At 39.0% G+C, this 23,367-nt stretch overlaps 1 protein-coding gene across 1 annotated transcript in view; it reads right to left on the bottom strand.

Moving 5' to 3' along the window:
- ADCY1 (adenylate cyclase 1) overlaps positions 1-23,367 on the bottom strand; it is a 144,791-nt gene that overhangs the window by 83,224 nt on the left and 38,200 nt on the right. The window contains exon 2 of the mRNA XM_009093871.4: positions 17,972-18,121. Coding sequence (XP_009092119.1) covers positions 17,972-18,121 — 150 coding nt within the window. The remainder of the gene's footprint in view (positions 1-17,971; positions 18,122-23,367) is intronic.

Below are 23,367 nucleotides of genomic sequence, written 5' to 3' on the forward strand. Positions count from 1 at the left end.
TTGGAGATGAGAGTGAGATAGGGATGAGACTAGAGATGAGATTCCTCACCGAGTGAGGAGAGATGCAGTTATGGCTTTCTCAAAGGGCAGCCACTGCTGACTTTTCAGGGCAAGAAGGGAAGCAGCAGCATGACTGTAAGCAGCATGACTGCAGGATTTGTCCCTGAAGGCGAGACTGGAAAATATAAGAAAGAACCCTGCAATGCAGAGTATCAAAACACAGAAAGTAAATGAAAGACACCATCCAGCTCTCTAGAAAGAATATAAGAAAAGTCTCTTCTATTTACAGGAAAATCTCATCTATCAAGCAAAGCAGTATTGCCCTGCAGGTCTAAGGAATGCTGAAGGACTCAAGAGTTTTGGAGCAGCAAGACTCAATTCATGTACACAAAATATAGCTGCTGGTAGGTTTGGGAAGGGGCTCTGCTTAGATCTCTATTCAGCTAGTCCTACAATTTTTGTCCAGTTTTTCATTTGCTCCTGTATGGCTTATCTTATCATAAAAATAATCTGTAAACCAGGCTAAATGGAAAACTAGGTGTGTAGGATAGTGCATTGAATGGAACAAGTCACAAAATCAATGGAAGACCACTCACTTTTATGGTGACATTCATGCTTGAATGGTTGTTGCCTCCAACAGGGGTGGGTGATGACAGGAAAAAATAGAAAGAGTAACACAGGGAGCACTAATTAATTAGCAACCACTTTTGCCAAAATAGAACAACACTCATGTTGCAAACCTTCTAATTGGTCACAAATTATTTTTTGTTGAGGTAGCCTCAACACATGATATATTCCTAATCACAAGGTCTAGTAGAAACAAAATGATTCTAAATTTTATTCTTTCTCAATGATTCACAATGTTTTTTTAGGATTGTTACAGCTGTCTTCAGAACATTAAATTTTTTTCCACACAATCAGCTTACACTATTTTAGGAATTTGTACTCTCTTCTCGAGCTGTACATCTTTACTCAGCATTAAAATGGTCTGAAATGAAATCACATGCTGGAAAAAAAAATACTTTTAGAGACTGTAATTGTCAGTCAATGATTTTGCATTCCCTGCAGAAATCTCACTAAAAAAAGAAAATGATAGATGAGGATATACATCTCCTTCATTCACAACATTTTACATTTCCAGTCCTGCTCTGGGATTTCAAATGCCAAATTTAGCTGCCTCTGCCAATGGTATCATCCTGATTAATAATGATTACTGCTTTACTAATAAAGACAGCTATTTTTGAAAAGGATAGTCAATTTAGAAAAACATTCAAATTTCTCTCTCCAGCAATGGAGCATCACTAGAAAACAGAGGAGGAACAAACATTCATTTTGACTCCAAGGCAAGTCAAAATGCGCATACCAAATGAATTAGGAATTGCTCAGTGTTACCTTGGCCCTGTTCAACAACTAGTACCATTATGCATGTGACAAAGAATGAAAATATGCCAAGGCAGAGAAATGGATAAGAAAAAAGTGTTTCCCATTGTTAATGGACAAAAAACCCCTATGTTACTGCTTGGAACATCCTCAACCCTATTTACAAGTACATAACCCTGGACTGCAACTTTCTTTTTGGGTTGGACCCAAGAAAATACTTTAATAATAATTATTTAAGACATGAGTAGACAAAGCCACAGTTGAACAGACCTGGTGTCACTGTGGAAGACCTGCTTTGAAGGAATGGTTGGGCTTGATGATGTCCAGAGTTGTGCTTTGACCACCATGTATCAAGGTGTGTCCCTTGGTACACAGGACCAAGAGAGGCAGGTGCCTGAAGCCTCCCAGGGAGCCCTGAAGCCATCTTGCTATCTCATCACACACTAGTGGGTCTTCTACAACAGAGGAGGAGCTCAAGGCTCAGCACTCTCTAGGAGAGTGTGATTTCTCATTTCTGAGAACGGAGAGGAAAGAAGCAAGCAGAGACTATTGAAGAAAACCCCCCCATCATCTGCATGCTCTATTCTGCCCCAACAGTCTCTTCACCTTTCTCCAGTTTGGAGGCTTCTCATCATAATTCCCTCTTCTATCCCCATCCCTGCCCTGGATAATGCCTCTCCCACAAGCATCCTGGCTCTGCTCTCCCAGGTCTGCTTTTATGGGAGTTCCCACTGCATATTCCTAATACATCTCTCTTGCCTGCCTCCAAAAGAAGATGTCTGTCCTCCTCCCATTTTGAAAATCATACTCTTTTCTCATTTTACTTCCCATTCCAAACACTTAAAAGTTACTCAAAGTCCTTTAAATTTTTTGCCTTGATTTAGAATCATTCCATGCAGTTGTCCAAATATTATGTAGTTATTCCTATTGTACAAAATGACTTGTTTTGACATCGGTATGGGAAATGACTCTGATACATTTTCAAATTCTTTCAGCAAGCTGTAAATGAATCCATACACCCTTCATCAGAAAAGGAGGCTCAAAAGCACATTAATATCCTAAATGTTTCTAGCCAGAATTCTCAAAAATTTCTATCAAAAAACTTGCTGTGCTTTCCCATGCTAAGTTGTATTCCTGTTTATCATGTGAGATATAAAGAAAACAAAATGGAAATACTATCTATAGTCAGAGCAGACTACTTTATCAAAGGAAACAGCTGTCATTTTTTTCTGAGATAAGCAACCAAGCTGAGAGAAGCAACCAAGGGAACTGCAGCATTGCCTCAGAGCTGCAGGCTCTTGTGTTTCTCTGGTTCCTTGAATCTCATTGCTCTCATCCTACTGTATATGCACATCTGCTGGAATTCATTTTGAGAATGCAGTTACAGTCTGGAAGGGCCATGTAGAAAACTGTATTGCTTTGCATGTTTTTTGATCCCATGAGAGCAGAGCTGTAATGGATAGAGCTCCATCTCTTTCAGCCAGCTTCATTAAATTCCTCCTGAACTGCTCCTTCCAGCCAGCATGCTGGCACTGCCTTCACCCCTCAGGGAGTCTGAGCCCCACAGGATGGCAGAGAGCTCTGTCTTGTGGAACTAGCTCTAAATGGGACTTGGAGGTTCCCAATTTCATGCTGAGGAAAGCAGTAAGTCTGCACAGCACTCCAGATCCTGGTCCTTTTTCACCCTCCCTAGCACTGAACTACATTATCCATTATCTTCATGCCTGTGTTACCTCTTTTTTAGCATTTTCATAGCAACTTTAGGAAGGAAGAAAGTAAAAAAAATTAACGTGACAACACCAGGTTTGACATATTTCTTTCTTGGCAGATAAAACATGAATATTTTTGTTTTCTATAGTAACAGTCCAACAATGATGACAAATAGGAAAAGTTGCTCAAAAAAGAAAAGAAATTTTGATCATTTACTCTACAAAATTCTTTTCTAATATGGAACATAAAATCTAGCCCAACAATTTTTGCAGTCTATCACAGATCTTATTTTGTTATTGCTATACTTAAGAGAAAAGTGCCACCATATTTTAAAACAAATTTTTTCCCCTGAGAAGACAAGCTTCAGACATGCATGTAAAACATTAATGAGACTATTTCAGAGTCAACTCATCTACATAATTTTGAAATTCAGTTTCTAGTTAGTCAGCAGGGACTCCAAAGTACATCCTAAATATTACTGCCTGCTACCTAATATTACCAGGATACTATGCTCAATTTGATATAATTTTAAAAGCGACATCTTAGTGAGTTCACAATCTCTGTCACCCTTACATTACACTTCACAGCCATTTTAATTCCCTCTAAGGAAAAATAAAGAAAAAAAAATGAGTGAAAAGAAGCTTAATATAATGAATGGAGGAAAATTTTGTGTACAACTATTAGGATTCATTTATACTTTTTGTCAGCTGGAAAACAAAGACAGCAGATTTCATTAGTGAATTATTGGAAATTCAGCTGTGCTATGCTCTTTCTTCCCCCTAAGTCCAGGAAATAGCAAGACGGTGACGTCTTCCAGACGCCACAAGGTGGCAATGTTTCAGAGCAGTCCTGAGATTTCTTGGAAAATTCTGTTTATCAGCAAATCATTCCTACACCGTAATCATGAAAGACCGTCCCTAAAAGACCAGATACCTAATGCAAAGATTTTGGGTAGTAAGAGAATGGCTAACATGAACTGCACGATGCATTCAGTCTGAATACACCTATTCCAGACCAACCTGACATCTTTCTGTAGTTAAGTGATTATTCTTGTTTAAATAAAGGAAAGGAAGGATTCATCAGCACAATAGTGTTTCATGAGGCATTGCTAGTTTCCACATGGAACGTTGGTAGTCCCAATAGAGATGTAAGGCCTTGAGAAAGAATTAGGAGGACATGAAGTCTTGGCTAAAACAGAAGGCAGTGGGCTGCATGGAGTGCAGAAACATTGGGTTGGAGAGTGGGCATAAGGAAAACATAAAACTGCTTGGATGCATAAGGTCTACAAGACAGCATTCAAGAAGTAGCTTGGCAAGAATGAGAAAAACTCAGTAGCACATTGTACTTGGTAGGTACCATCCAGAAAAACACATCAGCTAAATAAGTGACAGGGATTCAAGTGGTTCATGCCTTAAACTTAACTTCTTAATGCCTTAACTTCTTCATTGCCATGAAGAAGTTTTACCCATTACAGCAAAAACTGTGTAAAGAAGCTAGAACCACAGAAGCCCACCCCTCCTTGAAGATGCCTGACTGGAACTTTGGACTGTGAGTTAAGCTGCCCAGATAAGATAAATGGGACACAACTGTTCAATCATCTCAAGCTGAGGGAGAAGAATGCATCCACAAGAAAGCCAAACCCAGCAGCTGCACTGAGAATCATTTCTCTCAGTTTGGGGTGGAGGAGACCACAGCCCACAGAGGTTTATATAGACTCCTCCTGCAGCTGAGGGTGGGGGAAGAGGTGCATGGCATAACCTCTGATCAGAAGGCACTGAACACCCATTCTCCCTTACGTCAATCGGCCCAGCTGTGAAACCCCCAACCCCACAGGCCACATCCACAGGACATTCACGTTAGGGGCAACTGAGGGGTGTCACAATCCATCAAAGACAACCTCCCCCCCCCCACCAGACTTGTTCCTGGGACCTTGCAGAACAGGACTGCACGTGATGCAAAGTGATGCAAAAGATGCAGAGTCTGCTGCAAGAGACTGCATCAAACTGCCCCCACCGAGGGGAGGTACCTGGGCATTCCCACCTGGACTGAGCACAGCTTAATTCATCAGACTCTGTGCTTTTCAGGGGGACCTTCACCACCAAGAAGACTAGCTGAAGAGGATTAGTAGGATGACTGTGGGGTCCAGAGAGTGGTGGTATTTTCTTTATTCTCTCTCTGTTACTCTCTTTCTGTCCCCCTACCTCTTTTATATTTCTTTCTCTTCCTTTCTCTCTCTCTCTCTCTCTGTCTCTCTTTCTCATATTTGCTATCAAATCCAATCCATACTATTTACTTTGACATATGGTCTTGTTTGTACCTTAATTCAGGCAGAAGCATTTCTAATAATTTTAAAACTGGATTGTAACTATAAGTTGGAAACCTCTGCATGTAAAGAACCCAAATACTCCCTGATCAAAGAATATGTATATGACACTATCCTAAAAAGGCAAGCGTGATTCCTGAAAAGACTAGAAGATTAATAGTAGGCTAAGTTGAGATCAGCTCCACAAATCTTGTTCAAATAGGAACAGGAGCTGAGAAAGGTTATGAGAATAAACAAGAAAACTGAAAGCATAAAAAGCACAAGCTGTCTTCCTAGTTATTCTCATATCTATTAAATCAGAGTGCTCTAGAAATACATCAATAGAGATTAATAATCAGAAAGGCTAGCTAACAGTGGATACCAGATACAAACTGACAATGAATGTAGTATCCAAATTACTGTTTGTTTTTTTACTTTCACCTTTTATCTTTAATATTTACTCCCTCTGAAGAATCATTGTCAATAATCAATGTGTCCACAAAACTATTATAGAAACTTCACAGGAAAAAGAATTTACTCATTTCAGTTAATAGAACTCTTCCTACTGGAAGAGAACTTGAGAGAGAGGGACAAAATAGTGCCTTTATGGTTAAGGCATATTTATTTGCCTCACTTTAGTGCAGGCAAGTAGCCATACAGATATAATCAGAACATTCTCTAGAGCAGATAACTTGAAAGCTTCCTTATGCTTGGCAGGAAGGAAGGAAGGAAAAGCATTTCTGCAGTACACTGCCAGGGACAGGTATTTCTCAACTCCAGCACCGTTAGCTTAACAAATATTTTTGTTTCAATCATGCTTCAGTAGGATTTTAATTAGTAGGTTCTTTAGGGTATGTCAATGAAGATGAAACTTTGTGTGTCACAGAAGAGCGACTGAACATACTTTTCTAAATCTTCCTATGTGGAAAGAAAACATTTTGCCCCTTGTCCTGCAGAGTCAAGAAGACTGGTTTTCATCGTCTAGTGAAAAGTCCCTTCATGGTAGCACTGACTGTATGCACAGGTAGTTTGGGTATATAAGTTAAAAACAAAAAGGGCACACTTAAAACACAAATTCAAAAATTATAATTTATTCATTGAAAGTATTTTCTGATTGAAATAAAGAGAGGTCTTAAAAATTATCACAAAGAGAACTAATCATCTGCTAATGTCATGATCAGAGGGAACACAGAAGTACGAATGCAATTCCTGCAGATGGGACATCTGTGAGCTCAGGCTCTCTAAAGGCTTAAGTGACACACACTGTCCAGTGTTCCATCATGAACAGGACTGGGACAACAATCCTGTTATTGTATTTCTTCTTCCAAAATGTTAGGCAGAGGGACTCACAAACAGCATCAACTTTACCAGTGCTACCCCTTCCACAGTAAATGGAAGAGCAGACAGATTTTTACTGGTTTACCCACGGTGTACTAAGTTTCATCTACAGTTCCAACAGCACACCTTTCCATTCCACAGCCGTGTCTGGTTTGTTCCACCAATGTAACATTGAATATCTTGATTAGGCAAGGATGTATTCCGCAGGAAGGGAATGTCAGAGAGCTCAGCCTTTGGCAAGACGGACACATCCCCCTCTTTTGCCCTCATTAATGCTCCAACCCTCAACTAGTGGAATTTTTCTTGAAGAACGTGTTACATGTAACAGCTCAAGTTGGTTCTGGGACTGTGTCATCCTCTGATTTTCCTCCATCCCATGAGTGTTGCATATAGGTAAAGCCTTATAAAATAAGAACCTTGTTACCTTTGTAAAATCATGGCTTGGGCCTTCTCCTTTGGCAAAGTACAGCTAACAGCTAGCCTAACAAGTTCCTGTGAGAAAGGAATATGCACCTGTAAAAATAGAGTCTTCCAACTGTGAGAATGATTCTGCACCCTCGAAAAAAGAATGTAAACACCATTAAAGAGGAAAGCTTTGACAGACACATACACTAGCAACAACTAACCAATAAACTGAATTGCCATAAGTAACTGACCAGTTAGAATGAAACACAATGCCTTTAGAAAATGATATAACTATGAGCTGTGAAGACTAAAGATTGGCTATAGTGGATGACTTGTGGGTCTCTACTGCGACACATGGGTTATGGCATTCTCCTTCCCTACACTCCTTCTCCAAAACCCACATATTTCTACCTGCTCTACATAGATATGTGGCCAGTCTCTGTGGTCTCCTCTGGCACCTGGTTGAGAAATGGAGCCAACATAGGAAAGCAGCAGGAAAAAGGACACTAACACCTTCAGTCTTCTGTTCTTGCTGCTGGAGTCAACACAATCTATAGCTGAGAGTCCAGAATTAGTGGAACTTTGAGGACACAGTGCTGTGCAAGTACCAATGCTTCACACCACTGCTGCTGTCTGATAAAGCATCACACACTTTTATTTAGAGTTAGGGCAGCAACTCAGAATCAGCACATGTTCTTTTTTAGTACAGATCTCTGCTGGGGGCAGAAAAAGCATGAAATCTTCAGTAGAGGTAAGCTTTTTGATTGCTACTGATAGATACTGAGCCCACTAGTGGGTGTGAGCAAACTAAGGAATGAAATAAACCCCAGGAACCTGAAGTCAATTAAAATAATTTTAGAATCTTAGAAAGACATATTCAGTGGCAAGCAGTCAGTATTTCCTTTTTCAAAGACTGTAAATGCCTTTGCTATAGCAATAGGAAATAAAATCATAGCATAAAACAGTAAAATGGAACAGATATCTGAATCTCCAAACCCTAAGATATAAATATGGTTTGCTTTGAAAAATCTAGATGTTATTCTAATTTAGATTAGAAAAACCTAAAAGCTTTTGTCCTTTGCCTCATTTTGTCCTTCTACAGAGCAGGGAAGCAAGCCTAACCCATAGGAGAAAATCTCATTGCCTTCCAGTGTAGAAGAACAAGGACCAATCAGTAATATGCTAAGGAAGCAAAGAGTGTATTCACCCACTTAAAATAGCAAGTGGGACTCAGATTTAGTTCATTATTTCCTTGTCAAACTGGGAAATTCCTAATGAAATGTGAACGAAGGGGAGCTAAACTCCAAATGAAATAAGTTTGTAATGAAGAGGTAATGGTGAACAGAAACCTTGGAAAGAATTTAAATCACATGACAGACAGAAGTTAATTTAGAATTGCCAACCTGACAAAAATACTACCTTAGAATGTATTTCTTTTGCCAGTTAATGGGCTGTAGTCTAGCTCTTTTCCTCCACAGACAGTTGGCCAAAGGAAACAGGCAAAACATCCATAAGAACACGCGTGCCAGCAGCATGAACTTTTTCATATATTGGAATGAAAGTAAAGTGCCCAGCTCAGTATTCTGTTCAAGGAGATAATCTGGGCTTAAGTGGTAACATATCATTTGGCAAACTGCACATGTGGCAGGGCCAGCTGCTGTGACATGAAACACCTAGGTGTCAAAACAGTTTATGGTCTATGGTGGAACCACCCTGTGTTTGAAGACTGGCACAGGAAAATTGTCAAATTTGTGTAACATGTTAGATAAATTTTTTATTATGGTCAACACTGTTCTAGAAGTGAAAACAATTTTGTGAACAACAATAAAAATACATGTAAGAGGACTTTTCTAATGACATTTTAAAGCTTTCTATGAATTCCTGCTGCTGAGGGAAGAAAATCAGTATTCACTATTGAGGTTGCTTTACTTCACAATGTGGCATCCTACTAAAATGTCTAACAACATTGTGTTAGTGTTCACACTGCACTTCTGTCATAGATATTACTCTAAATTTTGAAATCTACTCTAAGGAACTCTTTTGAATTATCTGTCTTACAATTGAACTTCAGAATCTGATGCACTATAGCCAGTGTGCCTAATTATGCCTAATTGGCAACTGTCACCCATGATGTTATCTGCTGAAAACAGTTATCTGCTTAAAACTGTATGGTTGTGTGTCTTTAGACATCTAATAAGGACAGGTTTTTTGTGTGAGCCTGTTCACCTCTCCTCCTTCGTTCTCTCTAATTGAAGCAACATAATGCAAGTAGGAAAAATAAACTGAAAAATTCAGAGTCCAGTTCTACTTTGGCTAAGTACAGCTAAGAGCTAGCCTAAAAAGTTCCTGTGAGAAAGGAACTAGCACATTTGATTGACAGTTGCTTAAAAGAGAACATATTATAAATTTTCCATTATTTATTCCAAAACTCCTAACAGCCAAAGTATTAACAGGTTTAGAATTATATAACCCCCAATTTTTAAGTTATCAGTTTATTGCAGATAGATTGGAAAAAGTCTCTGAGATCATCAAGTCCAACCTCTGGCCAGACACCCCCTTGTCAACAAGACCATGGCATTGAGTGCCACATACAGCTGGTTTGTTTGAACACATCCAGTGATGGAGACTCCACCACCTCCATGGGCAGCCCATTCCTATGCTTGACAGCCCTTTCCATGACTAAATTCTTCCTAAGGTCCAACTTGAACCTTCCTTTGTGGAGTTTGAGGCCATGTCCTCTGGTCACTTGTTACCAGGGAGAAGAGATGGACTCCCACCTGGCCACAACCTCCTTTCATGCAGTTGTAGGGATCAATAAGATCCTCCCAAGCCTCCTTTTCTCCAAGCTAAACAACCCCACCTGTCTCATCACCTCCTCACAGGACTTACTCTCCAGACCCTTCCCCAGCTCCACTGCCCTTCTCAGGACACGCTCCAGCCCCTCAATGCTTCTTTTAGTGAGGAGCCCAAAACAGAACCCAGAATTCAAAATGTGGCCTGACCAGTGCCGAGTACCTGGGGACAATCACTTCCCCAGCCCTGCTGGCCACACTTTTGCTGATAGAGGCCAGAATGCCACTGCTGTGTTTGGCCTCCTGGGCACAATCTGGGTCATGTTCAGCTGATGACCAACAAGCCTGGGTCTTTTTCACCAGGCAGCTTTTCAACCACTCTCTCCCAAGTCTGTTAGCACTGCAAGGGCAGGTCCTGGCACTTGGCCTTGTTGAACTTTAATCCATCAATGCAGCCTGTCCAGATCCCCCTGCAGATCCTTCCTATTCTCTAGCAGGTCAATAGTCCCACCCAAAAATTTACCTACTCTACTCAAAGTAAGCCAGCATATATTACATATAAGAGCTTAACATGGGTGGCATGACTGGACTTGGCAGTCCAAGACATCTTCCTGCTTAGCCTGAGCACGAGTGACTATATGTGAAAACAAAATTAATGCACCCTCTTTTTAGCTTTATAAATCTATAATAAATCTTTATAAAGAGATATTTAAATTATAAATCTATACATTTTTGATGTCTTGTGACATAAAATGGAATTGCTGATAACCAATTTAGTTTGCATATTTAATTTGCTTTCTTTTTACACAGAATTAATAGAGTTCATTTTCTTCACAGTGACTAGTAGGGTGCTGTGTTTTGGATTTGTGCTGAAAACAGTGTTGATAACACAGGGATGCTTCAGTTATTGCTGATCAGAGTTTACTCAGAGCCAAGGGATTTTCTGCCTCTCACATCATCCTGCCAATGAGGAGGCTTTATATGCACAAGAATCTGGGTGGGGACAGAGCCAGGACACCTGACCCCAACTAACCAAAGAGATTTTCCATAACATATGGTGTCATGCTCAGCATATATTCTGGTAGAAAAAAAGAGGAAGGGGGATGATGGTATTCAGAGTCATGGAATTTGTCTTCTCTAGCGACCACTACATGTGATGAAACTCTGCTTTCCCAAGAATGGCTGAACACCAACCTGCCAATGGGAAGCAGTTACTTAATTTCTTGTTTTGTTTTGCTTGCATGCACAGCTTTTGCTTTAGCCATTAAAGTGTCTTTATCTCAACCCATGAACTTTCTCACCTTTGTTCTTTCTATTCTCTCCCCCATCCCACCATGGAGTGAGAGAGGAAGGAAGGAGCTATGTGCTGCTTAGTGGTGCTTGGGATTAAGCCACAACATTTACTGACATCAGAAAATTTTCAGGGGATGAAATAAAGTTCAACCAAATAGTTATAGTAATGACCTACTCTGTTCTTATGTGTGGTTTTTTAAAATGTTTTTCTAGACTTCTCCTAAGTTTTATTTTGTAAAATAAAGGCATGCAGCTAGAATAATAAAATTGCAAGGCAACTAAAATATATGAACATTATATGATTTACAATTGTGTGTTTTTATTGTATGTTACCCATTTTGTTATTTATGTTCAACTTTGGAATTGCAAGTCTAGTAGCAAGGTGCATCTCTCTCTTATCCTTCAGCTGTGCAGCCCTAAATTAGGTGTCCTCTTGTAACCACTCCCAAAGAAAAACCTCATCTTGTGTTTAACAAAGAGCTCGGGATGGAAGGGCTGATCTACCCTTGGATGTGCCTGTTACTATTAGGGATTACTGCCTGTAGGTTAAAGGGTTAGACTACAAGCCTCACTTGGCCAAAGTCAGGAAAGAGGAGTCCTGGTGGTCTGACAAGCAGTGTAGCTTCTTGCACTAACTTGATTCAGATAAAATGTTCATTCTGCAAACCAAGAGGCGCAATAGATCTGTAAAATCAAACCACATTTATTTGTTTGCTATACTTTTCCTTGCAGGAGGTTACAAGCAACTCCTAATGACTTCAGGTTGAAGCTAAAGCCTTCATCTATTTCATCTGAGTAGCCCTCAGTTTTATTATTTGCTCTGTGAAGGATAGACACATGTAAGATTATTGCAGGACTGGAGACTAACAGGTGCTGGTCAGTAGAAAGTTTCTGGGCAATTACTGCTGTGTGGGAGAGAGATGTGCCTCCATTCTTACCTGAGAAAGGTGGAACATGGACCAGAGATGCCATGCATTTTTTTTCTGTGTAAGGATCTAAGCAGCCAAATGAGGCAAACGAATCAGACACCAAGACAATTTCTAGTCTCTGATTTGGCTAAGAAACACTGGTGGTCAGCCTGCTTGAGGGAGCCTGAAGCCCAGTAGCTCAAACTGACAGCCTGAAATTGCAACACTCCCTATTTCCTGTTTTGCCCCATCCTAGTAAAAAACATATAGATATTTGAAGACAGGATTTCCTGTGTAAGAATGTAATTTGATGATGGAATAGATACAATTTTTAGCTGTCCTGTAACATAGAACATAGTGGTGATGTTGTACAGGCTCACCCTGCTAGCTAAAATTAGTCCACCCATGTTTTTCAAAGATCACATTGGCTAGCTTTTGCAGAGGACCAAGTATCACCACATACCTTGCCCTTTGTGCAAAATCAGTATCACTCCCCTGCTGCAGACTAGATAATTTGACAAGGATATGGTTTTGCATCCACGCACAATCCATGTGAGATTTTTGCTGCAGGGCAATTTGCTGATGCATTCTGCCAGTATGAATGGTTATGGAAACAAGGCCTGTATTAATGATAAATTTCATATATTCTTCTGCACTGAAAAAAAAGATGCAATATTCTGAGAATAAAAAGTATGGGAAACATGAGGAGAACCTGATAAGTGTGTTGTCAGGCACTCTAGAAATTACTTCTGCCTTGGGCTGTGCAAATAACTAATTCCTTAGTTTGGTTGCTCAATTAAAAAGCTAAAAACCTCAGCAAACTGTTATCCACTACCAAAACAAAATCCAACATGATTTGCTTTATTCAAAGTTAATGTAATTTTTCCCTTTCTTCATAAGGGCTTGAAATTAAACACAACAGACAAAACCACTGGAGGGTTTCTGTAGGAGTCATCTTTTTACTCAAATATACAGGAGGCAATGCAGACATCCAAAATGCAAAATGTCTAGATCAAATTGTTTTAAAGGGGAATGCAGCAGAGAATTTGAAAGCAAGACACCCTAAGCTGTAGTTCAAAGTATTGCGCAGTGAGAGTCATGGCATCTTTTGTTGACACCTTTTCCATTACTATGAATAGTTATTAATCAAACCTCTGACTCAGTGGTGACCCAGTTACTACATGCAACATTAAGGACACTGCCCTAAATTGCAGAAGACACTTGGAATGCAGACACTTATGCATGCAGATATTTGCACACACAATTCAGCACTGCAGAAGGAAAATTTAGCTAGAAAAATTATCTGGTGAACATGTATGGAGGAACTGCAGACCATCTCCAAAGTTCCAGTCTGTCTCCCAGAACCAGCATTACTGCAGTACCATGGTGTTGAACCATACTTCAGCAAATCTGGTTAGTTTAGCTGGAGTGGCAGTCATGTGGTCCTGAAGCTAGACACACAGCTGGCTGTCTCAGCCCCAGGCTTCCTAATTCCCAGTAATTTTTAAGTGTTTCTTTCAGTTTCTTATATTAAATAGATTAAAATGTCATGCATTGTAGAGAAGTACACAACTATTTCTTGAAAGACTGGTGCCACCAATAAATACATTTCTCCAGTCACAAAGGTTTGAAAAACTAGATTTGATTTCAGAATTACTTTTTAAGATAGTAATTCACCCATTCTGGATAATTTGCTATTTTCCAGTTTGTTTTCCACTGTCAATTCTTATTGTGAAGAAGTACAAAAGTAACATTTAGGAGGGAAGGAAAGATTTAAGCAAATGGCTTGAAAGAAGGCTTTATTGTGCAAACATACTTGCATGTACTTATGAAATTAAATAATTTGTGAAGACATTTAAGGTAGTTTTGTGGGCTTTGAAGGCTCGCATGAAGTCAAATGTTTTCCTGGTCTTCCTTATATGAAAGCAACAGGCACCTTTCATATCAACCTGTGCTACAAGTGAATTTCACCAAGGAAAATTATGTGTTTTGTGCCCAAATTTAGTGCATGAATACGCATAAAAACATTCTTATTGGCAGGGCAAGAAAAAGAGGGAATGTGATTAAGATTCATTACAAGGTTGGTAAGACTGGGCTAGGATGTAGCTTCCATATATCAGAAGACCAAAGAGACAACTGGTCTTCACCTTGGAAAGAGAGAGGAGCAGGGTTACGAAATTCTGCAGTGTTGTGAGTGTCATGGAAGAGGTTACTGTAGGATGATAACCAATGTCACAAAACAAGATCTGGAAAGCACAAAATCAATTCATCAGACAACAAGTCTATGACAAATAAAAGGCAGTTGTTTCACATAGTGCATACTTAGAATATTAATTAGTACCAAGTTAGAGTGATGACCACGAAGCTGTGGGGATGGCAAAACTATAAAGATGCTAAAAGAGACGCTTGGAAAATAATTGTCTGCAGGTCTTTAAAGACAGTGGTCCAGTCACTTCTCATATTAAGATGGATTCAGAAGAACAATCGTATCTCTTCCTTGGAACACAGCTCCACTTCAGGAGCTACTACACCTGCAATTAATACACAGTGAGCCACATCTTCCTTATATCCCCTTTTAGTCAGATGCCAATCAGTTCCACCAACAGCAGACTCCTCCTTTTTCTGTGTTGAGTACATCCCCCATTCCCCATCCCTGCTTGCTCCTTTCTTCCTTCCTTGGGAAGGGGTGAACTACTGCTGGAAGAACAGCTGGGATGTCCTAAAACCAGGAGTCCTTCAGGGAGCTAGGTGACAATGCTTTTTTTTCTGGACAGGCAAAGGATGATCTGGAATTTAGGAAGAGGACACAGGGAGATGGTGCAGTGGGAATGAGGAAAAGTGCTCACATGCTCTTACTGAGCATGAACAGAAAAAAAAGAATTTTAGGGCAAGGGACCCACCTCACAACAATTATTCTTAGCTGTTTGCTCTTCAGAGGATGGCTTGCTGCTGAGATTTATAGATAACAAGAGAAAAAGTTTATTCCAAGTAGATGATTGTAACTATTCGTTCGTTATCTAAAAACTTGGTTCTTGGCCTTTGCTTCTGGTGGAATTGCAATCTAACATTCAGCAATGCAACAAATGCATGATGCTGCCATGGAGGCCAGTTACTCATTGTGATCACAGATAATAGATAACAGGGTGAGCATTACACTGAATTCTAAAATAAACAGAATCTGTCTGCTCCCTTTCTCCCCAGCAACACTTTCAAGGCTGTTTGCATGAATCCAAAAATGCGCCAACACGAGATATTTACTCTTGCTCACAAAAATAGTTTTCTCAAAATGATCCTGTGGGGCTATTACTACAAATACTTCCCATGAGGATAACTCACTGTAAGTAGGGCACAGAGGAAGAAATCTCGCTCACAGTTTCATCTGTGTTGTCTATCCCACACAGTCAACACTTTAACTCCAGAAAGCTGTGTCTGTTCAAAAGTCAAGACCATGTTCTTTCCTTTCCAGTAAGAGACTTGCACAGAAATATCAGGGAATAATTTTACCATTTTGGGTTACAATTCTCAGTGTTAAAGGGCTATGTTTTCTAGGGCAGAGCATTTGGATGAGACAAGAAAATCTGATGAAAACATTCAGTCCTTTTTAACATGTAATGTTGATACTTCAGAGAACAAAAACACAGAACTGATCACAAAAATTGAAGTAGGTCAGCAGCATTTCTTCTCCTCTCAAAACACTCTTGAGTGCTGCCAGCTGGAAACTCAGAGTATGTTATGCCACAACAACTGCAGAATAATTTTGTAGCCTGTAATCGTGTCTTAATTCTCACTCTGGTTCTAGAGCTGTGCTAATATAGTGTGAGAACTGCCACAGAAAGTATTTTGGTGGTACTTGTGGCAGCTAGTTAGCATATTTCACAACTGCACTGAGTTTTACGATGTAATGCATAAAATCAATTTCACAAGTGTTAGAGAAATGTTTATTCTCTTCCCTGACCTGTAGACTGCATTGGAAAAACATTTGCAGAATTATCTAGGTACACTATCAACAATAATGGCATTTATGTGTAATGTTATTGCATTTTTTGTGTTTCTGTATGCATGTATAATATATAAAATAAGACAGATTGCTAATGTGTTAACAAGAGAAACACAAAAAATCAATTTTGTTTTCATGTTGGATCCCAGAAGTAGGTTTTCAAAGACAGAAATGGCAGGCTTGTTTAAATCCCATGGAAATTCACTTATGACACATTTATGCCTTTAAAAAATCTGCAGCTTTGGATTACAAAAGACCAGAATTAAATCTAAAGGTTTTGATTCTAATGCCATTTTTACACAGCCAGCAAAGACATTCAGTGTTCAAAGAAATATCTACTAATACAGAGTATGTTCAGCTCACAAACCACATAGTCACTTAAATCATAACAGAAAGTACTTTTGGACCTGTTTTTCTCCACACATAGGAATAGACCTGCTAAAGAAATTTCAAATGAGAGGCAGTAAAATTGTGTGAGGTACACAAGCTTTGAGGACCCTGCAATCTTGTTTGGTGGAAGTAATCACCATGCCACAGAGGTCACAGTGTCACTCTCTGTTATCACCTATACAGAAAGAAAAAGCTAGTCCAAACCTTACACACCAACAGATCATAGCAGGTTTAAGCTATGGCAGGTTTAAGCTATAAAAGACAAAGATTGTTGTCTTTTTCCCAACCTGGAAGTGAAACTTGAGATAATTTTAGTAAGGAGATAATATAAAAGGGGATCTTTATTTGAAGGCCTTCAGAGTCAGTTATGGAAAGATGTCCACAAAAGCCCACCCACCCTCTCCCAGGGGTGAGTACATTTTTATAGGTCAGTATAATGGATAAAGAACACCAATTAGGAGGACAGGTGGTGATGCAATTCCCCTCCCAGGCCAAGCCCCTTCTCTGGAGCCCCCCTTCAGCACTAGTTGTACTTTGTCCATGAGATGTATCTCAGAGAGTTGTTCTGAGCCTTGGTTCCCAGGAAGAACCAAGATAGTATGGAGCCTTGTACCCCCCAGGGCTTGGAGCTCTGGAATTTGTTTTGTCTTTCTGCTTAGGGAAAGGCCATAGAAAATTACTGGGAAAACTAGCTACTAATACAATAGGTGACATAGTTACAAATTTATGTGTGAAGAGTACAGAGAACATAAAAGGGAAAAAAAAAAAAAAGGGAAAACCTAAACGGCATCAAGATCTGTGAGTAACAATAGCAAGGTCCATAATAAAGCATTTTCTTTGTCTATTGTTTGGAAGGCTGACTGATAAAATTGTATGAAATAAACTATCAAATAACTCAGGTCATTTTTGAAAAGAAATACTCACTGCTATTACAGTTATTCTTATTATTAGTTGCCCAAAAATATAATATATCCATTCTTGTTATCAATTGTACTTATTCAGTTACCAATAGAGCTCCTTGTGCCCAAAATATGGACTTTTTTTATCGGTGTCATGAAGGCAAACAGGTTATAGAACACTCAGCAAGAAGCAAAGTATTTACAGTGCATCTGACACCCACCCAAAAACATCTGTACAGATAAATAACCACAATCTTATATTACAAAAGTACGTTGGCTTTGACTCAGCCCTTAAATAGATCCCCTCTGGCACTGGAGCTGACAGAAGCTGTGGAGTCAGCCTGTACCTTCTCTGAGCTCTGCAGATGAAGAGTGAAGAGTGTGCATCTTCTGGGGAGGAAGACCTGAAGCAGACGGGGGAAGGCAGCACTTCCTATGCAATGGAAATGCACACATGCCCTAGCACACATTTGGCAACAATGTCCCAACCTGTGGTTCACATAACTACAGTCATCTCAGGAGAAACAGAAAAAAATAAATAAGGCTTAGAAACTGACCTGTTTTTCATTTTCATCCTCCAGTCTCAGCCTGTCCTCAATGCAGTTCCTGGCCTGAAGGAATGCCTTCCTCTGAGCCCTTTCTGTCAAAATCCTCACAAAGACCCCATACAAATTTACACTGACAAAAAGGATTGCATTGGCCACAAGCTGTAAGAAAGAAAGAAAAATAAATGAATATTTTAAAATACAGATTTTTATTTTACATTTCTGCTCAGCAAGGTATATTAAAAACACTTGTTGAAAACTGTGTCTTGCTAGCCACATCACTGATACCCCTTCCTGCAGTGAAACAATTACAGCAGCTATCACAAATCTGGACAAGCTATATTGCATAGTACAGAATTTTGCATCTGCTGGAGTTAATTTCTTTTAGCTTGTCATCTTCATTCATCATGATTTCTTTCATCATCCCATTGGCAGATATATCCATCTAATAAGGAGAGCAATATCATCAGTATTGATTCAAATATACTCTGAAAACTGACATAGTTTTCCTATGCCTTTGTAAAGTAAAGATATCATTGTCCCTTTTTGCAGTCACAAACCTGTGACTGCAAAAAATGTGTGCCTAGGTATCCCAAGCTTTCATATTGTGTAGTTTGCATTTGAAAAATCTGTTTCTCTTTCCCTATCCACTGTTAGCAACCATACTGTACTATTTGAGAAATCATCCAAAAAATCGTTGATGCTATCCTGCAGCAGATGTTCAGATGATGGCCCTCAGCACAACCCAAGGCCCACCACGATGTAATAATCAGTGACCACAAATTACTTTGGAACTACTTCTATAAACAGTGTTTTTGTGGAGGAAACAAAAATGACTCAACTGCCTTTCTGGGTTTTTTAAATGTTTTAGCAGTACGTGAGAAAGTTACTTAACTAACATAAATAACTGAACAGTGATTAGTACACAACCTCTGTATCACAGGCAATTCTGTCCCAGTTTCTCACCACACCTCTGAAACATCTTCAGATTATAATTTCTGCAATGCAATCTCTATTTAGGAAGAAGTAGTGCCTTTCTACCCAGTGTCTTTCAGTCCCAGTATCCTTACATACCCTAGAGCCTACAACGACATCATGATAAGGATTCATGGCACTCATAAATTCCCAAAAATCACAAATGAGCTGGCATTTAAACCAGCCAAGAGTGAGCAAAATAAGAGCAAAGAAAGACAATACAGCAAGTAACACAATTTGTGTTACTATCCTATGCACCTAAAATAGTTGAAAAAGACCATATAACTGACATTTGTTTCCTTTTTCAAGGTATACATTTCAAGGTAATGCACCTCTACTGTTGCATGATCTACCAGCATAAATTGGAGAGGGGACCATTTCTTTTGTTTGCACAGTATAATGAGTCAAAGTGTACCAACAACATAATCAAATTTTAAGAAAAATAAAACCACTGATACTGTTGTAGAGAATGTTTCCTTAACAAGACTAGGGTTGAAGGGTTTATGGTAAGACAATATGGTAAACAAAGATCCAAAATTACATCCCAGGTGTTTTTGGAGAGACTTTGGGAAATGTTCCACTCTGCAAAAATAAGCAGGAAATTTCTGATGCGCAGAACTAAAGGTAATAAACATCCTACCTCTTAACTCAGAATAGAGGGAAGAATTGAAAGACTCATTCTGGGTCAGTTTTACAGACCTTCATGGATTCACAAGTGCTCTAACTTTTACCTTCAAATCTGGTTGTTATTAGTTAACAGGACATCAGCAACAAATTCCCTGCAAATGTTCTCACCAGCACAAAATCCAAAGATGACCTGTCACAATAAAAGAAGCTGTGCCTAGTGGTTCTTTCCTCCCCAGTCATCAAGAAAGAAACAATTATCTCACAAGAGCTAAAAGCAGTGAGGAATGCAGTTATAGCTTCCTCCCAAGAATGGCAAAATGCAGGTTCATCTGCATTCAGATGAATTTTAACCTCACAGTCTCATATACCACTTACTTTTATGCTGCTCCAGATGACAATACAGATAGTAAAACTTCGAAGATCAAATGCACTACATGAGCATATTATTTCATGATACAGGCTGAGCATAAATAGTCTGCAATTCCCATTCTGCTTCATTTTGCTTGATCACAGAGAACTGTTTGAGATATATCAATTTTTTATCACAAGTTAACACCTACCAAAATGAAATCACTGTAGAAATTCCAGTGAAATGCTATTTTTGGAGACATTAATACGACCACACTCACCTTATCCTTGCACTTTATCATGCCAAAGTGTAGTGACAACAGTGTATTTTAAAGCTAATTCTTCAAGCACAATGGTATAAAAATAGAAAGGATTTTTAAAGGTTGTATTCAAAGACAGTGAAGAGAGCCCACAGAATGAACAGAGCTGACAGGTACAGACAGTGCAACTACTTGACCCTGTCCATATACAAAACAGCTGGTAATAACACAGGGTGAAAAGCTATCTTTTTGTGCTGATATCAGAGTGGCTCAGCACATAAATAATTACCTCTACAGACAATAAAAAAAAAAAAAAGGCAATTCAGTTTTTGGATTTCAGCTGCAAAGGCCATATATTGTTACAATCTGACAACTGTTCTGGGACTATCATTATGATTTCACTCAAGCAACAGTGATCACCTGGTCTAGGGGTAACCAGTAGGTGGATTCCTGCTACTTTCAGGCTCAGCAGGGCAAGTAATTTTCTGACATGCTTTGAACAGTTTAAGATGAAACAGAGGCTTAGCTGTCAGCTCTGGCCTGCAGGGAATCGGGAAAGTGATAGAGCAAGTAAAAGATTCATAGATTTCAAAATGCGAGAAAAGAAAGTAGGGCAGATTGTCTCCTGAGGTAAGAGTTCCTTTCCTCCACAATCTGTTTCTACTTAATTACTATTTTTCCCCCAATTGCAAGGAAATACTGGTGTTTCTCTCTAGGTTTCTCAAATGTGTGCCATTTTCCAGTCCTTTCATTTTAATATCTACTTTTTTACCTACACACACACACACACATATATATAATATATATATAACATACATTATGTCCCATAATTCCAGGAAAGATTGTGAGACTTGCTGTTAAAACTAAGGAAATTGAAAAGGTTCTGAGGCATTCAGAACTGCTGAAATATCAAGGATTTTCATTTTAGGTCATTCCTACATTATTTACTATACTATTGCTTAGTGCTCTTCAGGTTTCACCATCACTTTCTGTTTAGAGAACTACCAAAACACTATTTCACTTGATGCAACACAAAAAGATAATTTTATGCTTCAAACTTTAAATCGATGTTATTCTTTCAAACCTTAATGAGAATACAGGTCAGCCAGAATACAAAAAGATTATCAGGGTCATGAAAGCATGTTTCCAAAATTATTTTTAGTCACTGTCAGTGAATATTGCATCTGCATTCTTCCTATTGCAGCATTTCAGTATGAACATTCTGAGCTTTAAGATTCCCTGGTCCATAGCCGGTTGCACTCCCTGCCAGCAGAGGAATTCTGGCACTGGTACTTGTGTGAGGGTGTTAGCAAAGGCAGACTTCCAATATAGCTAATCTTTATGGGCTGCCTAGAGGCTGGAACCTCCAGCAGCTGTTACAACTCAATGTCTGTCTCTCTCTCTATTTCTCCATTGTGTTTTTTGGGTCTCAGCTTACTTTTGGAAGGGAACTTGAACAGTTGTTGCAATACAGCGACACCCATCAAGGAGTGTGCAAATCATTCTAGCAGTAGACATATGTAACATGCATATGCACACACAGAGCTTGAGGAGTTTAATTAAAGATCTCCTTTTTATTCCCCAGATTCATCTCCCTCTTCTTGAGTCTCCCACAGGATTAGTTGAGAGACTTTGAAGAGTCTTTTGAAACTTTTTTCCCTGTTCCAGATGGGATTTATTCTCTCCTTTTTCTTTAAAGCAAGAGTGCTCATGTGTGCTTTCATGGGTTCACTCACTCTTTCTCCATTAAATGGTGAAAAATTCTTCTACATATTATTATTTTTCTTTTGAGAGGACTCTGTTTACTCAGCACACATTCTGTTCTCAAGTTAAGAGTTGCATAGTAGATGGTTACAAAATTAAACCTGGTTTTCACTTCCCAGTAGCTTTCTGTTTGTACTACAAAATTATCTCAGAAAATATGGCTGTTTCAGAAAGATCTAAGTGACTTCTGGATCACAGAAAACCTTTTTACAAAGTGGCATTCATATGTATGGTTATTGAAGTGCCCAAAGAGTCATAGGCTAAATAATAAAAAAGGAAACTTGAAGAGACTCCCTCAGAATTTCATTCTGCTTTCTAAAGGTGGACTTGTGGTGCAAGTAGGACTTCAATAGTTACCACTCCCAGGGTTATAATTTAGTAGCTAATATCAATATTTCATTTATTCTCAGAAGCATGAGTTCTCATGACAACTCATGAAGTAGAGTGGAACATGTAGGAGATATGGCCAACATTTCCATATGAAAATTGAAATTTGCTGGAAAAGAAAGATCAATGCAATTTCTGTGTATCTTAATCCTTAAATACTTGATGGAAGGTACAGTATGTCTAAACTCTACTTCCAGGTTTCTCCATTAATTGAATTTTACTGCAAGTGATTTCTGCGCCACTATGGTTGTTCCTGTTAAGATAATATAATATTTCCTCATTCTGTCAAAATACTTTGACATTGTAACATTTACTCATTCTGTCAAAATACTTTCAGATCTGGCAATGCAATGCATTACTTTAAAATATGAATGTCTATTGTGAGGAATGTCTCTAAAGAAGGAGTTTTGAACAGCTTAAAAAATGAGTTAGTGCTTCTACCACTAAAACCCTTGAAAAGCAAGGCAAGGCTGCTCTTTATGAAAATTGTTGGTACCATGAACAAGAGTTTAAACAAAAATAGTTTCTCCTGTTATGGAAAATACTAGCATTAGAGCAGTGCTTTATTTACAGTGCTAGACTGTACAGTGGAGAATGCACAACCAGCTCTTGATTCTGACATGGTGTTGTTAAGTTTAGAAATTCATTAGGTCAACTCACTTTGAAACGTTCTGAGCATGCTTAATTATTAAATCTGCTCCCTCTGATTGCTGAAGCACTGTAAGAGAGGAAAGAGAACTTCTCTTTAGTTCCTGACAGTTCCCAAAAAAGAACACCCTCCTACCAGAGGAGGCAGCTGAACATTTTTTTCTTCAAATAAATGTATCCCCATTTTGAATAAACATGCCTCTATTATTTTGGTAAAGTTTTGGCTCCAGCTGGCTTATGTCATATGCTAAGGAAATGCTGTTCTGCTGTGCCATTCACGTGGTTTCTGCATTCATTTGTAACCTCCTGAATCTACAGCATACTCTGAAAGGAGACAAGTGAACAGCTGTTCCAGTGACAATGAGTGCAGGAGTCACTGTCAAGGAAAAGACAGTAGCA

This window comes from Serinus canaria, chromosome 2 (genome assembly GCF_022539315.1).
Source record: "Serinus canaria isolate serCan28SL12 chromosome 2, serCan2020, whole genome shotgun sequence".
In the NCBI taxonomy this organism is placed as follows: domain Eukaryota; kingdom Metazoa; phylum Chordata; class Aves; order Passeriformes; family Fringillidae; genus Serinus; species Serinus canaria.